This window comes from Pogona vitticeps, chromosome ZW-PAR, assembly GCF_051106095.1.
Source record: "Pogona vitticeps strain Pit_001003342236 chromosome ZW-PAR, PviZW2.1, whole genome shotgun sequence".
NCBI lineage: Eukaryota > Metazoa > Chordata > Lepidosauria > Squamata > Agamidae > Pogona > Pogona vitticeps.
Genome location: NC_135800.1, coordinates 10,575,182 through 10,589,846, shown reverse-complemented (window position 1 = coordinate 10,589,846; position 14,665 = coordinate 10,575,182). Strand labels below are relative to the sequence as shown.

Genomic DNA, 14,665 nt, shown 5'->3' with positions numbered 1-14,665 from the left:
TCACCCTCTGAGTCTAGATTCTGTAGCCATCTGTGTATCCAACTGACAGTCGTTCTATCCAGCCCACACACACCTAGTTAGCTTGCTAATCAGGTTCTCCGTTTTCCCCCCCAAAACAAAAAACTCCCCACTTAGGATCAATCCATAGCTTAAAAACATCCAGAGAAGGTGCTTGAAAAATATATTTATTCAGCCAAAACGCTTTTATATAACACATTTCCTCTTCAAAGTGCTGCTTTCTGATTTAAGGAAAAAGAACCGACCGTACCACAAGCGTGGGCCCTTCACAGTTTATATTGCGGTGGCTCTAATTTAAAAAAAAAAGAAAATGTGAGACACACACTCAAAATGGATCCCCAAAACAACAAGGACCAGGGAAATGGCTGAAACAGCAGGTTTATGATTCTGGAGGTTTGTGAGCAACAGGTATAGGTCCCCTTTTTCCCTGTCCTCAAAGAAATCACAACAGGGACATTTGTAACCTCCCCCTTAGATTTCTCTTAGTACTTGCATTTCTACAATGTTGTCATTCCCATATACTGTACGCATGTATGTGCATATATATAATAACACCCATTGCCACCAACACACGCATTTGTATTCCTTATTCTCCAACACGCACATTTTTGCATGGATTAAAAAGAAGAAAGAAATCAGGAGGGTACTGCTGAAAAACAGCAAACTGGTTTGCTTCTCCATCCTGCATACCCGTCTTGCTGGGCTCTTGCTAGGTTTCCAGCGTTAGCCCGGACAGATTCACTCCGATGTGCAGCGTTTGCAAGATTCGGGCAGGAAACGGCATCTCTCATTGCAGCTAAAAGAAAAACATTCGGATCCCATGGGAGTTTTTCTTTGACGTTAACTAAAGAGCTTGTCTCGTTGAAGGCTGGATTAGAAAAAAACAGGGAAGGTTTTTCTGGTCTCTCTCTCTCGAGAGCGTGGTGGGATAGCATGCCGACAAGTACGGCAGGCTGCTGTTAATGTGTGCAGAAATATGGGAACACACTACTCTCATTGCATACAACAATACCTCGCATAGCGCTGATTGGCTATAGCGTCCATGCTCGGGGGGGCGGGGTGGGGTGGCACTGGATGGTGGTTCCATGCCAGCTCTCCCAAAGGCATGACGTTAAAATAATCCCATTTAGCACAGATTTGGTGAGCGCTCCATTTTCCTGGATCGTATCCTGAGTGATGAGCGAGGTATTCCTGTAGACGTTAATGTCTCAAGAGCAGGGAGATAGTTTCCAGTTGAGGTAACCAGGCTCAATGGAGGTTTTTTTTGGTCCTTGAACTGCAAATCTTACTTGATTAGTCATCTGGGGTTTTATTTTGTGTATCAGAAACCTCTTTCATGGTCTTTTAGAATTTAGACAATGATGTATTTTAAAAAAATCTGCATTTTTTAATGCAACTGCAAAACTGGCATGCGGTATGCACTTTCTTAGAAGATCTAGTTTGTCTTACTCACAAGGAGATGTGGGGCGATGCCCTCGTCTAAAAGATTTGTGCTCTCCAGCTCCAAAAAGACTATACAGCTTTGATCTCTCTGCAGATTTAAATAATGAAACTCTCAGAATTATTACTTTAAAAAACCCCACATCGGAATGCTTTTAAAAAAAAAATCTACCACCAGGCACTAGTTATATTCGTACAAGTCTTTGGACTGACACAACATGTGGTTCAGAATGAATGGGTCTTTTTTTAAAAAAAAAGATCCAGTCTTCCTTTTTCTGCTCGCACACAGACACACACAAGACGTGAGGTAGGTACTGCTACGGATATGCTCTCTGGTTTTAGAGGGTCAATACAAGCACTTTTACAGCCAGTGGGGAGTTTTACCGATGATGTGCAACCAGCGCATTTCAGTTCCTAGGCATGGATTTACAGAAGTTGGTACCCATGACCAGCAGCATTAGAGAAAGCCGACTTTCCTCCGAGAGGACGCAGTGTCGGGCAACGCTGGTTCCAAGACGGCTTTATCGGGAGGAGACGGATAAAGCAGAAGTTATTCCACAGCCCTGGAGAAACGTCCAGTTGCTTCTTCCTGTTTTCCAGATTCCTTTTGTAAAAATAGGCCGGCCAGATTAAGCTGGACTAACTCATCAGCTCCGTGCAACAGGCGAAGCTGTTTCATGACGGATCGGGTCCGACTTTCTTCCGACAAGCTGGGGTCTGAAGACTTAAGGCATAATAACAATTGAGGTAAGGAGAGAAAAAACGTGTCCGGGAAGAGACGGCATGACGCAACCACTTCAGAGTGTGAAGGACCCAACGCTGGGAAACGCAGGGCGGTTATGAAGATTCGCAGGTCCTTGGTCAACGTTAGACACACGTACCGGACTACAGGCCCTTCTGGTGGCCACTTTTTTAAGAACCGAAAAGCAGCCACAAATTCCTCCGCTTTTCTCATCTTTGCCCCATGAAAGCGAAAGGACGTATTTCAGTCCTAAAATTGCAGACGCTTTTGCCTTTCTGGGCTTGAGAAGAGGCACGAGGTGAGCGGAAGAGCTTCCGGGAAAGAGGAAATCTTGTGACTTGTTCCAGATCAGTCAGGAGGGAACGGGGAAGAGCAGGACCGAGGTTTAGAGGCGACTCCCGGCCGTCTCCTTACAGAAGTGCAAGACAAATGCAGTTTATGAACCTGCTCTCTCCGGGATCCCTCTTTCAAGCTTCTATGATGCTCTTGGCCACCCAAAAATGCTCCTCCCGAACGTGGAGGAATCCCAAGTTCTCCTCTGCAATAGGGGTTAGGCATCTCGATTCCCTGTTTCTCAGGGGTCTCGCCGAGTGCCGCGGAAAGAAAGGGGGGTGGTCTACTTCTCCTGTCAGAAGAGGCAGGATCCCCGCAGATGTTTCGCCTTGCTCAGTTCCCAAGCCAAAGACCGGCTCATCTGTTGGGTGGTCGCCTTCATGTCTTTGGCCGCGTCCACGGCACGGCGCAGCGAGCGGTTGAGGTCCCGCAGGCCGCCACCAAACACCAGGGTGCCCCCGCGATCTGGCAGCTCCGGCCGAGAGGCCCAAGTTTTCAGCTCTGGCGCCTGGAACCTGTGGGCATCGTAAGTGGGAAGGCCAGCTGGGGAAGCGGACGAGGTAGTTGCAAGCAGAGGACAGTAGCTGGTAAAGAGGCAAAAAACACAGAAGATAAATCTCGGTACGACTAGGGAGCCACGGCTGACCGCCAAGGTCTTTGTTTTGCATACATTTCAAAAGACTCTGAGGTGGGTTTTTTTGCAGGGGAGGGGGGCAAATAAAATATGAATCAATGAATTAATACTAACAGACCTCCCGGGTTTTCACGGAGGGGGGCACCAAAAGCTTTTGTGTACCAAACGTTAGGCCGCTTTCTGCCACAGTAGCACCGAACCCAATTTCCCAAAAACGGCTGCAACTCCAGGTTCCTGGAGAAGCCGAGGTCCTATTGCCCCAGCTACGCTTCACGGGGAATAAATGACTTGGCTGTAAGCTCCCTTTGCAGCAGGTGCGTGTGGTTTTGTGGCCCCGATCCTGCAGGATGCCTAACTCCCCCTGAGTCTCTGGGCTGGCGGTGGCCATGCCGGAAGCCGACCTTCAAACCCCTGGAGGCTTGAGGAGGTTCAAACTCTCTTACACCTTTCAGGCCGTCGGGTTTTCTGGCGGAGTGTTTGCTCCTTCCCTTGGGATGTTGGGGTCCTGAGGATTCACGGTGGTGAACCGAAGTGACCTGTCTTGTGGCCAGCAAAGGCGTGGACTTCAACACCTTTGCCTGCAAAGTTCTCCCCTCCACCCGATTCAGGGCCTGCTTAAAACCCGGAAGCAAAGGGACACCAGCCTATTTCCTTTTGCCTGGTCTTTTTGCCGAAGACGCTCCCGTTGGTTTTGATCCATTGTCTTTGGCTTCTAAAAACGAAGTTGTTGCTGCGTGTGGCATTTTTGGAGCAGGTGGACGCCAGGAGGCAGCTTGTAAGTGAGGTCCATAAATATCCACAAAACAGCGACCGGGAGGAAGACAACCCAGAAGCGGACTTAGGAAACAAGGATCAAAACCACATCGCTTGTTCCCTCCAAACTGGGCCCCACCGGCTGGAATCCCCGCCTCATCGCTTCAGCATGTGCGCAGTGGGAGCGGCATCGTCGCCACTGGTGACGAGTCGCTGATCAAAGGCGAAAACCACCAAGGACGCGACTTGCTGCGGCTGACATGCAGAGCTGCGCCGCAGGATTTCAGCCGGTGAAGCCAGGCTTGGAAGGATAGGTCCCTGCTTACGGCCAGCTTCATGCCTTTATTTGCCTCCAGGGAATCCCGTTTAACTCTTTTCTCAGCACATAATCGGGGCCCAACTGTGGTGGGGCAGATCGGAAACCCTCCCTCGGGAGTGGATCTAACATTTATTTGGGCCCCTCATGCTTGAACAGTTAAACGGGAGCCCTTTGCAACCCGCAACGAGGTCTGGGAAGGCACTGGTGACCTTCTTCCGTGGGGCTGTTCCTCAACAGATTGATTGGCACATTTTTATTTTATTTTTAAACTGGGGGCTTAAGAGTCATTTCTGGGGCCTTCACACTTAAGCCTCATTAGTTTCGTCCTCAATCCGCTCCCACCCTCACGAAACCATCCAAGCGACAGGGAAGGGCGACCACCGAGCGCCTTTGACTTCGACTGTTGGGGCGAAGGCAGAGACCCTTGGCCAGGTCGAGGTGCTTCAGTTATTTTAAGTGAAAACCACGACCTCTACAACACCAAGCTGCAAATGCTTCCTCTGTTGTTGAAAATCATCTCGCTTGTGTAAAGCAAATGGTGTTAAGTCTTAGGCAAGAATGACTTCAAGTTACAAAGTCGGCATTGACCTACCGAATCCTCCCACTTGGTGGTGTGCAACAACCAAGGTTTATGTTGTTAACTGGGGGCTCTTGCCACTAAAGGTTACACTTGTGGTTTGGGCCCCCACTGGATCTAGAATCATCATCATCATCCCCTTAGAACTGCAGAGCTGGAAGGGGCACTAGAGATCATCTAGCTCCCCCCCATGGGGCAATCAGACTTTCTGTCTCGAGAGCCCTCCTAAGCCCCTGAGGAGTTCTAATTCCCGGGGGTGGGTGGGGGTGGACGGGAGGGTATCGAACCATTCTTACATGAGGGAGGACAGCGGATAGGCCACCACAGGGGCCGTGGGGAGATAATGTAGGGCTGCAGCCGGTGCTGAGGGAGCTGCCTTCCACGGGCCCGGCGGTTGTGCCGCAAGGGGCCCACTGAGTTCCCGCGGTGCTCCAGAGGGGTGGGCTGGCGGCGGCTTCTTGCCACGGTCCGAGGCTGGAGGTGGAAGGAGAGAGAGTCAGAGTCAGAATGGGCCCTGGGCCCAATAATGCCAAGAGGGCATGTCGTCTTGGGTGGAGGCAGGCGTTACTCGATGGGTGGAGGCGTGGGGCATTTGGCTGCTTTCGGACGCCGTCTCCATTCCCCGTGGCGTGCTCCAGATGCTTTGGACCCCTGTGGAGACCGGCAGTTCTGCCCAAAAGCATGCTCCCCCCCGGCGACAGGGCCACGAGAGGAGTGCTGCCGTTCTGAGCACTGCAGGTGAGGAGTCCACTGGCGGGGGGGGGGGGGAGAAGAAGCCGTTGCCCTACACAGTGACCGAACCCTGAAGGGACTGGATCCCTTCCCCCCCCAAGGCCGTGAGTGGGGACGGGGAAGGGGGTCCGAGGCTGAGGAGCAGAGACCACCTCCCCACCCTCTGGGGAGAAGACCGCTCGAGGCGCCCAACTCTGCCACCATGTTGTTCCCCTTGATGCAAATATAGACGTAGAATGGTACACATAGAAATACATACATGTATACATTCATACATTCATACATTGTTATATAGATAGGTGTGTATATACATATGTGTATGGATATATGTACTGTATTTTTTCCATGCATAAAACGAGTTTTTCCTAAAATCATTGGAGGAAAAATTGAGGGTCGTTTTATACACAGAAGGAGGTGGAGGCAAAGGAGCAGCCGTGCTGGGCCGCCCCTCGCAACGGCCCACTGACTGCTCCTCCGGCAGGTGTCAAAATTGGGGATCAATTACATGGATAAATAGGGTATACACATATTGATATATATACATATATGCCTATACAAATATATATGTATATACTGTTATCTATCTATCTATCTATCTATCTATCTATCTATCTATCTATCTATCTATCTATCTATCTATCTATCTATCTATCTATCATCTATCTATCTATCTATCTATCTATCTATCTATCTATCTATCTATCTATCTATAATTGTACAAACACACAAACATATACATGTAGATAGAAATTATATATAATAGGCACATATATAAATATATGCGTGCATATATAGACCTATATCTATGTATACACCTACATGTACACATCTATATAGATGTCTCCATTTCTATCTGTACATATAGATATGCACACATATAGAGGGATAGGTATACAAATATACCTACATGTGTGCATGAAGGTCTGTACATAGTTGTGGGTGTAATCATATATAAACCTATGTACCTATATCTATCTATATACAGAAATATATACACACACAGATGCCTATATGTATAGAAATACACACACATAGTACATAGATACATATCTGTGTATACAAATACATACTGTATATGTGAGATTACACCTATTCATAGATACGTAAATCTACGCAACTGTAGATCTACATACAAGTGCTATGAGTTAATACAGATACAGATGCATTCATATAAACACACACACACACACACGGCTGGATAACAGGACTCTGCTGCAGGCTTAGCTATGGGGCTGGGTGTATTTCTTGAATGCTCTTACCTGGCTTAACGTGGCTGCTGGGCTTCCCTCCCTCCTGGCACAGGAGACACGCTTTTGCTTCTCCCTCCTTGCGCGGGAGGCGCTGGGCGGTCTGGACTGAATCCCGCCAGGGGCCACGACCTGAAAAGGGAGGACGAGAGAGAAAGCGCCCACAAAGGTTTCGCTAGAAACGACAACAGCAAGTGGAGAAAACCGAATCCAGAGCAGGCCCTGAAAATCCCCCTGGACTAGACGGGCAGAACAGCCGAGACCCCGAGCCGTGATCTCAGTCTCATCAAGGCCAAACCCCTTCGTCCAGTTTTGGGAAGCACCCCCCGTACTTCTCATGGCATGAGAGCCGAACCACGGATCGGTACCTTCCTTCTCCTCGGCGGCTGGGTTGCTTGCGGGTCCTTCTCCGAGCTGAGAGCTGATTTCTTGGCAACGGCCGCAGCGGGCGAGGCCTCTGACAGGAGGTGTTTCCGAGGCCTCAGGGGCTGGAAAGGGGTACCGGGCGCCTACGAGATCAAACCCAAGGAGGTCAAGAGAGGCTCCTTCCGGGCGGTCGAACACGGCCCTGCTGGCTGGCTTCTGCTCGACATGGAAGGAACGGCCACAAGCAAGACGCACCAATCCACCCCTCAGGGCAGGGAGCAACCTCCAGCCTTCCCAAATAGAGCAGAGAGCACGGTTTCTTAGGAAGAAAGCCATTGACCCAAATGGTGGCCTTTCCAGCTGTGCTCCGCAGGTACCTCCGCGGAGGGCTTTCTTTCTAAACTCAGTCCTCCACCTGGTAGGAGAGGGTTAAATAAAGTGTTTTTTTCTTCCATATTGGGGCTGCAACGATCCATTGTAGCCAGCAAAGGTTCCCCTCCGGAAGGGCTGGAGCCCAACATCTGGAAGGCTACTTCCCCTGTTGTGAAAGATCTCTTCAAGCCTCACCTACACAGCAGTGAAGCCAATGACCTACAGTAGGACCCAGAATTTGTTCCAACCCCCTCCAATAATAGTAAATACTGTCAATTGCATAGTAAAAATAAAAATGATTAAAAAAAATCCAGAAAGTATTTTCATCCTGTATTACCAGACCTAGCCTCTAGAGGGAGCCAGAGACCATGCTATTGTGGTTCTTAACCTTTGTTACTCGGATGCTTTTGAACTGCAACTCCCAGAAACCCCAGTCAGCACAATTGGTGGTGAAGGCTTCTGGGAGTTGCAGTCCAAAACTCCTGAGTAACCCAAGGTTAAGAACCAGTGCTATAAATGATGGCTAATTTTTTTTGAGCCAGAGTGCCCAAACTTGAGGGGAGGGAGCCAGTGGACAGCAGCAGAAGCGGTGGCGCGGGCATGGAGGTATCTCCAGACCCCACTACAGATTCGCCTCCAATCATGCCCAACCCCTGCCAGCGTCATCTGCTCCGGATCTGGCCCGTCACCTGTCAGGGTGCTAGCACCACGGCTGCAGCCACCTCCTCAGGTTTGGCTGCCAGGGGTAGCGATCCGGTGACTTATGGGTCACGTGCCCACAGAGAGGGCTCTGCATGCCAGCGGTGGCACGCATCCCATAGGTTTGCCATCGCTGCTATATATTTTTCAGTAACAAGAATACATAGCATGGTCTCTGGCTCCCTCTAATGGCCAGTTCTGGTAAATACATTGTGAAAAATACATATTTCTATTCTTTTTCTTTTAATATTTTTCGTACTAACCACAGATAAGTGAAACCACGAATACCAATACCACAGACACGAGGTCCTACTGCAATAAACTGCAGCTTTTTTGGGGGAGATTATATCTTATCCTTCCCCCCCCCCCAAAAAAGTCCCAAAGTTCTCTTGCATCCTCTTCGAATTGGGAAAGCCCCCAGTGGCTGCAGAATTGGGGGGGGGGGAAGGAATCCTTATTTTCCAAAAACCACAGTTAAACCCCCTCCGTTCTGTAGGGTCTCATTGGTTTCCATGCAACAAAAGGGACGCAAAGCCTTGAGACATTCAGAGTGCGAGACTGGACATTATTAATTGCGAAAAACAATCATGTGACTGGACTTCAGTCCTCATTTCCTAGCAAAACAAAGAACAGATAACTTGAAGCATCAGAATATAGCTGCCAAGAAAGAGGGCTTTAGAGAGTGGGGAGAATTTTTTTTCTATTTAAATGTGTTTTTTAAATCATTTTAAATTGTTTTAAGACCCTTTAAGCTGGTTTGATTCAGTTGTTTTTGAAGGTAATATGTGCAATTGCTTGTGTGTTTGTGTGTGTGCTTGAAGCATTGCCATTACTGCATTTACAGCTGACTTTATTTGGTGGTTTCAACATTTCATGTTTAAAATGTTGTGTAAGGCACCTTGGGTTGCTTTAAAGAGAGGAAGGAGGAGATGAGAGGAAACAGGAAGCGCCTCATCTGCAGTGCAGAAGGCCTGCCTGCACGGACACTGTGTCGCTCGTTACATGCGCCTCTGGTGGAACCAAATCAACACACACACACACACTGCTCACGACAACATTTCACAGCCTCTGGGCTGGCTCTGTGATTTTTCCCATTGTTGGGTCGTCCTTTCTTAGGGCGACCCAGCTTTCCTGACCCACAACGAGGCATTTGTGTGGGGCGGAGGGGGGGGAACAGAGGACAGCCATTTGTCGAATAAAGTATTCCTGATTAATTCCCAGAAGGCCTTTGTTGGTAAATAAGGGAGATCTTTTCTCCTCCAGACTTTTCTCACCTGTGTAAGGCCCGCGCAGGAGGGCTTGCTTGGAGGATTTTGCCCTAGAAACGCAAATCTCCGGCCGTGTTCCTTTCTGGGATTTTGGTGTTGAGCAGTTCGATTCGGAAGGAGCTGGAAACAAAATCAGACACAAAACACAGAGATTCAGGATGATTTGAGTGTATCCACAAACACTGTCGGAGTGGCCGAGATGGTACAAAAGAACCCTTGCTTGATTGTACACAATGGAGTGGAAGTACGGCATGCATAGTACCGAATGGCTAGTGCCTGTGGTGTCACTGTTAGTTGCCTCCAGGAGCGGAGTGAAAGAAGCCAATAGAGACCTCCAAATGGATAACCCCTCCTAAAAGCAGAGCTGTCACCATCCTTGGTCAAGAACAGTTCTCTGAAAAACAAAACAGACTCATACACGCCGTGAGCTAAAAACCTACGGCTCACCGAGATTTTCCTGGGTCTCACTCGAGGGTACAGACGCCCGCTTCGTCCACCCTTCTGGTTTGGGCATGGGAGACGGCGGCTCCGAGTTGGTCACGCGGCTGCCCGAGGTTTTGCTAGAGGACGAAACAGGAACAGAGCTGACCGTCAGATAAAGGGAAATCATTTCTTTCCAAGCATTCACAGTCCCCGCCACGATCAAGGGAGGGTTTTTTAATTTTTGCAGCAGGAAAAAAAGTTGATCTTCTTTCTGTGAGTGGAGCTCTTTATTACAGTAACTTCAGCCCTGTCCTTTTGAACGGTAACTTTGAAATATCCCCATTTCCCACCCCCAAAAGTAACCGGATCAGGCAGGGATGGTCCTGGGTTCTGTGAGTTCGGGTTCGTATCGCTTGGGAGCCCATCCACGGGGCCCACTGTGGCAAGCAGGATCCTTAACTCAAGACTGGGTTCCCGGACATCCTAGCGAGGCTGCAGCGGGCCAGAGTCGCTAACAGCCATGCGTGCCTTCGGGTATGGGGCAGAGGGCCCCTCTGGCATGGCAGTGACCCACAATGCTCTGGGAAAGCACAACAGAGCTTTACCGCTGGGACCCAGTGCTGCTCAGCTTGTCAGCTGCCCAACCTGGATCCTTCCCCCAGTATATCACTCACCGCCTCTGTTTGGCCCCACCCTGGCGCAACATCTGGTGCCTCAAGGCATGCGGGGAGGATGGATGTTTTGGAGGACTGTGGGGTCCGCAGAGGGTTTCCTCCAGACTCTGACGCAGCTGCGAGACTTCGCTCTGCAAGGCGGCAATTGCCCGGCTGGAATGGCAAGCGGGCGAAACACAGCACAGGTTAGCCCCGGTGATTACACACCAGGTCCGTAGGAGGTCAAGGACGCCGTTTGCTAAGAATCCCAACTCTGCGTCAAAGCTAGCTTTGAGAAGAACACCCCCAGTGGTATGATTCATGCAAACCCAGTAAATGTATGTATCCCCATTTATGCACAATTATTGTTTTTAAATTGCTTTTAAAAAGGATGGTTCGTGCAAATAATCACACAGAATAGGCTGTTCTGCCTGATTTGACTCTGCTTTGCAATCCTCAGAACTCAGTAAAACTTTTCAAACTTTTCAAAAGTTTCATGGAAAACTCAACACAGCCTTATGAAAGCCCCAGTGACCATGGTTCCAGGCAATTCTGAATGCAGTGGCGAGGACTAGGGACTTGTTTTCTCTTTTAAAAGAAGGCTAAGGTGGCCAGTGCTCCAGAACCTGCGCCTACCATAACCGTCTTCTCCATTTTGTGTTCTTTTGTGTGTACCTTTATAAAAGAGGAATCGCTGTGGTACCCTTGAGAACCCCATCAGGGACTCATTAATTGCCAGCTAGAAGACGCTGAAAGTGACGCTGTTTGCCTTCCACAGGCATAACAATGCCACAGGATTTCAGTCAAGAGGTTCAGAGACGCAGAGCTGTATGGCTCTGTTTCAGGCACAAGAGAAATAAAAGAGGTCTTGTGGCCACTTTACGACAAACTTATTCCTTGCAACCTAAAGGTTGGTGAAGGACCATCTACTGACTCTCCTCTAGAATCCCTCCGTGTTTGAGGAAGATTGGGTTTCAGGCGTCCAAATTATACACCCACAAAATGGGTCCCCCAAGAAAGTGTCCTTTAGCAACTGGCTTGGGGAAACTTTCCTGGGGAGGCCCTCTTTGTGAGTGTATAACATGGACATCTGGGACCCAATCTTCACCCATCTTGGAGGGCTTGTAGACGAGGGTCAGAAGAAGCCTCACTGCCATTTTTGTGTCTCTAGGTGCCTGGAGGGGGGGTTTAGCCAAACAATTTCAATGAATTAAAAAAATCACAAAAAATTGATTTGTATTATCTGGGGGCACTGATTTGCCGAAGATGAATCAATGAATTAGCAATGTTTCAAATTGCGGCTCCTTCTGTGGTTTCTGCCTGCGTCCTGCCCCAGGGCGAGAGCCCGGGGCTAAGCAATGTGAAGACATCTCACTAAGTTACTCAAGAGCCTGCCAGCCAGAAGGCCTTGAGGTGGTTCAGATAACCTTTCCACTAATCTCTGATAGATTTCTCGCCTCCAGCCTGAAAACACTTCCTTTCCTACTGAAGTTTCTGCTCAGTGAGCTCAAAAATTGAACTTTCTGTCAAGGTTCCTCCAATTTGCCAAAAAAGTGAACTGTACTCTGTTGAAAGCTGTCACCGAAATAGTCTTAAAAGGTCCCACTGCACATGCCCACAAAAGCCCACATTAAAATATTGCAGTTAGTCCACAAAGCTTCTGTCTTCTTTATTTTTTATATTGCTTACATTCTGCTTGATAGGCTACCACAGATTGACATAACTACCTCTCCTAAAACTGTACTTTTTTGTTTCTGTTGTGAAACTACAGTGTACGTTTGTTTGTGTGTGCATGCGTGTATGTGTTTGTGTGTGTAAGAGAGAAGTGTAATGAATTCCATAACAAATTCCTTTTGCAAAGTCAATTTCCAAGCTCAGGACAGAACCAGACAAAATTCAAAAATATCCTAAGTAGGAACCCGCTTGTTCGTCTCGGCTGGAGGAGACCCACAGAACAAAAGGCGTCTCAACAAGCCTTCGCTTTGACGTCAAGTTCCACCTGGTGAAAATGTTACGAAAAAATGTGAAGAGCATTTACAGTGGTGCCTCGCTTAACGAGCGCACCGTTTAACGACGAATCCGCATAGCGATGAGGTTTTTGTGATCGCAAAAGCGATCGCATAATGATGTTTTCAATGGGTAAACATCGCTTTGCGATTATTGGTAAGCGTTTCGCTTACCGATTATTGCATAACGATGTTTTAAAAACAGCTGATCGGCGGCTCCAAAATAGCCATCGGGTAAACAAAATGGCCACCCACAGTGTTTTCGCACCCTTTCCTCACTTACTGGGCAGCGAAAATGACAGCCAGATGGAGGATTTCCGCATAGCGGTGAGTTTTACCCCCATAAGAACGCATTAAACGTGTTTTAATGCGTTCCTATGGTTTCCCCCCCCCGCATAGTGATGAATCCGGATAGCAACGATTTTTTCGGAACGGATTATTGTCGCTATGCAGGGCAACAGTGTACCTACAAACGGATAAAGGGAGACAGGTGTGGAGAAAAATGTTTTTCCCATTCTGAAAACATGAGAACAAGAGAGGAAACTGTTTGGCATCACTGCCTCATGGGATACGTAGTGAGGAGGAAGGCCCAAGCCAGAGACGGCAGGCTTGGAAATGACACCACGCTGTTCAGAGGTCCAGATTTCATGGTCTGTGGGCAGTGGTTCCCCAGCATGGATCCCCAGGTGTTCCTGGACTACAACTCCCAAAAACCCTGGCCAGCACAGCTAGTGGTGAAGGCTTCTGGGAACTGTAGTCTGAGAACATCTGGGGAATCCAAGGTTGGGAGCCACTGGGTTTACAGAAAAGGAGAGGATATGATTCCTATTCTTTTCCTTCTCCGTTTCCCCTTTTCCAGCCCACGTTTGGTAAGGCTCTCCTGCTGACGCTCTCAAAAGCTTGCCATTTTTTTGTGGTCCAGCGAACTATATGTGTGGCTTTTTTTTATCCTTTCCTTAACCAGACGAGTTAGAGTTACGTGTAGACACACCCAGGACTGTGCTGCTCAGTGGGCAGATCTTCCTGAAACAAGGTCTCTGTAGCTACACCACACCTACGATGGGCAATTCTGTGCCAAACACCAAATCCTGTCATGCATGGATTAATCAGGTCTCCTCCCCCTCAGTCCTCCTCCTCTTAGACCGGCAGAGCTGGAAGGGACCCTCTGGATCATCCAGTCCAGCCCCTCTCATGGAGGCACCGAGGGGTGGGGGGTGGGGATTCGAACTGCCAGCCTCTGGCACCACAGCCAGAGACCTCAACCAGAGAGCGACCCACGTCCACCCGCCAGGGTACACTTACTCTCTTTCCAACCGGGAGTCAAGAAAGGCGGAGCAGGGCCTTTGGGCTGGGGAAAAGAAAAGAGCAGCCGAAGGTCCGGGAGGGCGCCCCAGGTCCTCGGGAGCAGGGGCGTAATTGCGGAGCCCATCCTGAGCCTCGGCCTCCGAGTCCGTGTGAGCTGGAGGAAAGAGAGGCGGAAACACCGCCACCAGCGCAGCGGTGAGAAACGTTTCGTTTTTGTTCACGCACGTCCGCTTTCCCACGGGGCTTGTCGTTCACGACCCGCACGGCAGGGGCAGCCAAGTCAAATGTGGGTGGAGGCAGAGTTAAAAATGGATCGGGTCCACCCTCCTTCTCTGCCTCACCCCTTCTCTCTCTCTCTCTCTCTCTCTCTCTCTCTCTCCCTCACCCAACATTACCCTCGCAAATCTTATAAGCTCTCCTGGCTTGGAACACAACTCCCATCATCCCCCAGGGCAAGAGGGCCACTCACTGCTCTCTCCACTGGGTTCCACCTCGCTGGCGATCCCATCGGTCCATCCGGGAGGGGCCCTGGCATGGAAGGAGCGTCCCTCGGCTTGGCGTTGTGCAGGCAGGCCAGCCGCTGGGAAAGTGAGCCTCGGCAAGACCTCCTCTTCCTCCTCCTCCTCCTCCTCCGGCCGTTCCACCGCATGGGAGACGTCTCTCCGAGGTCCCGTCGAGGCAGCCGCTCCGGCGGCAGTCCCTTTCCCCAGCATGCCACGGGACCTAGAGAGTAGGCAGATCTATGGGATGGCAGAAGAGCTCTCCAACCCTCCGCTCA

The 14,665-nt window shown here is 49.5% G+C and overlaps 1 protein-coding gene across 1 annotated transcript in view; it reads right to left on the bottom strand.

The window, feature by feature from the left end:
* Positions 1 to 169: 169 nt before the first annotated feature.
* The window catches only part of AKNA (AT-hook transcription factor), a 34,232-nt gene continuing 19,736 nt past the window's right edge, over positions 170 to 14,665 (bottom strand). The window contains exons 16-24 of the mRNA XM_078382857.1: positions 14,357 to 14,610; positions 13,885 to 14,041; positions 10,598 to 10,750; positions 9,948 to 10,060; positions 9,507 to 9,620; positions 7,164 to 7,304; positions 6,808 to 6,927; positions 5,113 to 5,290; positions 170 to 3,117 (exon numbers count right to left, since the gene is read on the bottom strand). Of these exons, the coding sequence (XP_078238983.1) occupies positions 2,829 to 3,117; positions 5,113 to 5,290; positions 6,808 to 6,927; positions 7,164 to 7,304; positions 9,507 to 9,620; positions 9,948 to 10,060; positions 10,598 to 10,750; positions 13,885 to 14,041; positions 14,357 to 14,610 (1,519 nt within the window). The 3' untranslated portion in view covers positions 170 to 2,828. The remainder of the gene's footprint in view (positions 3,118 to 5,112; positions 5,291 to 6,807; positions 6,928 to 7,163; positions 7,305 to 9,506; positions 9,621 to 9,947; positions 10,061 to 10,597; positions 10,751 to 13,884; positions 14,042 to 14,356; positions 14,611 to 14,665) is intronic.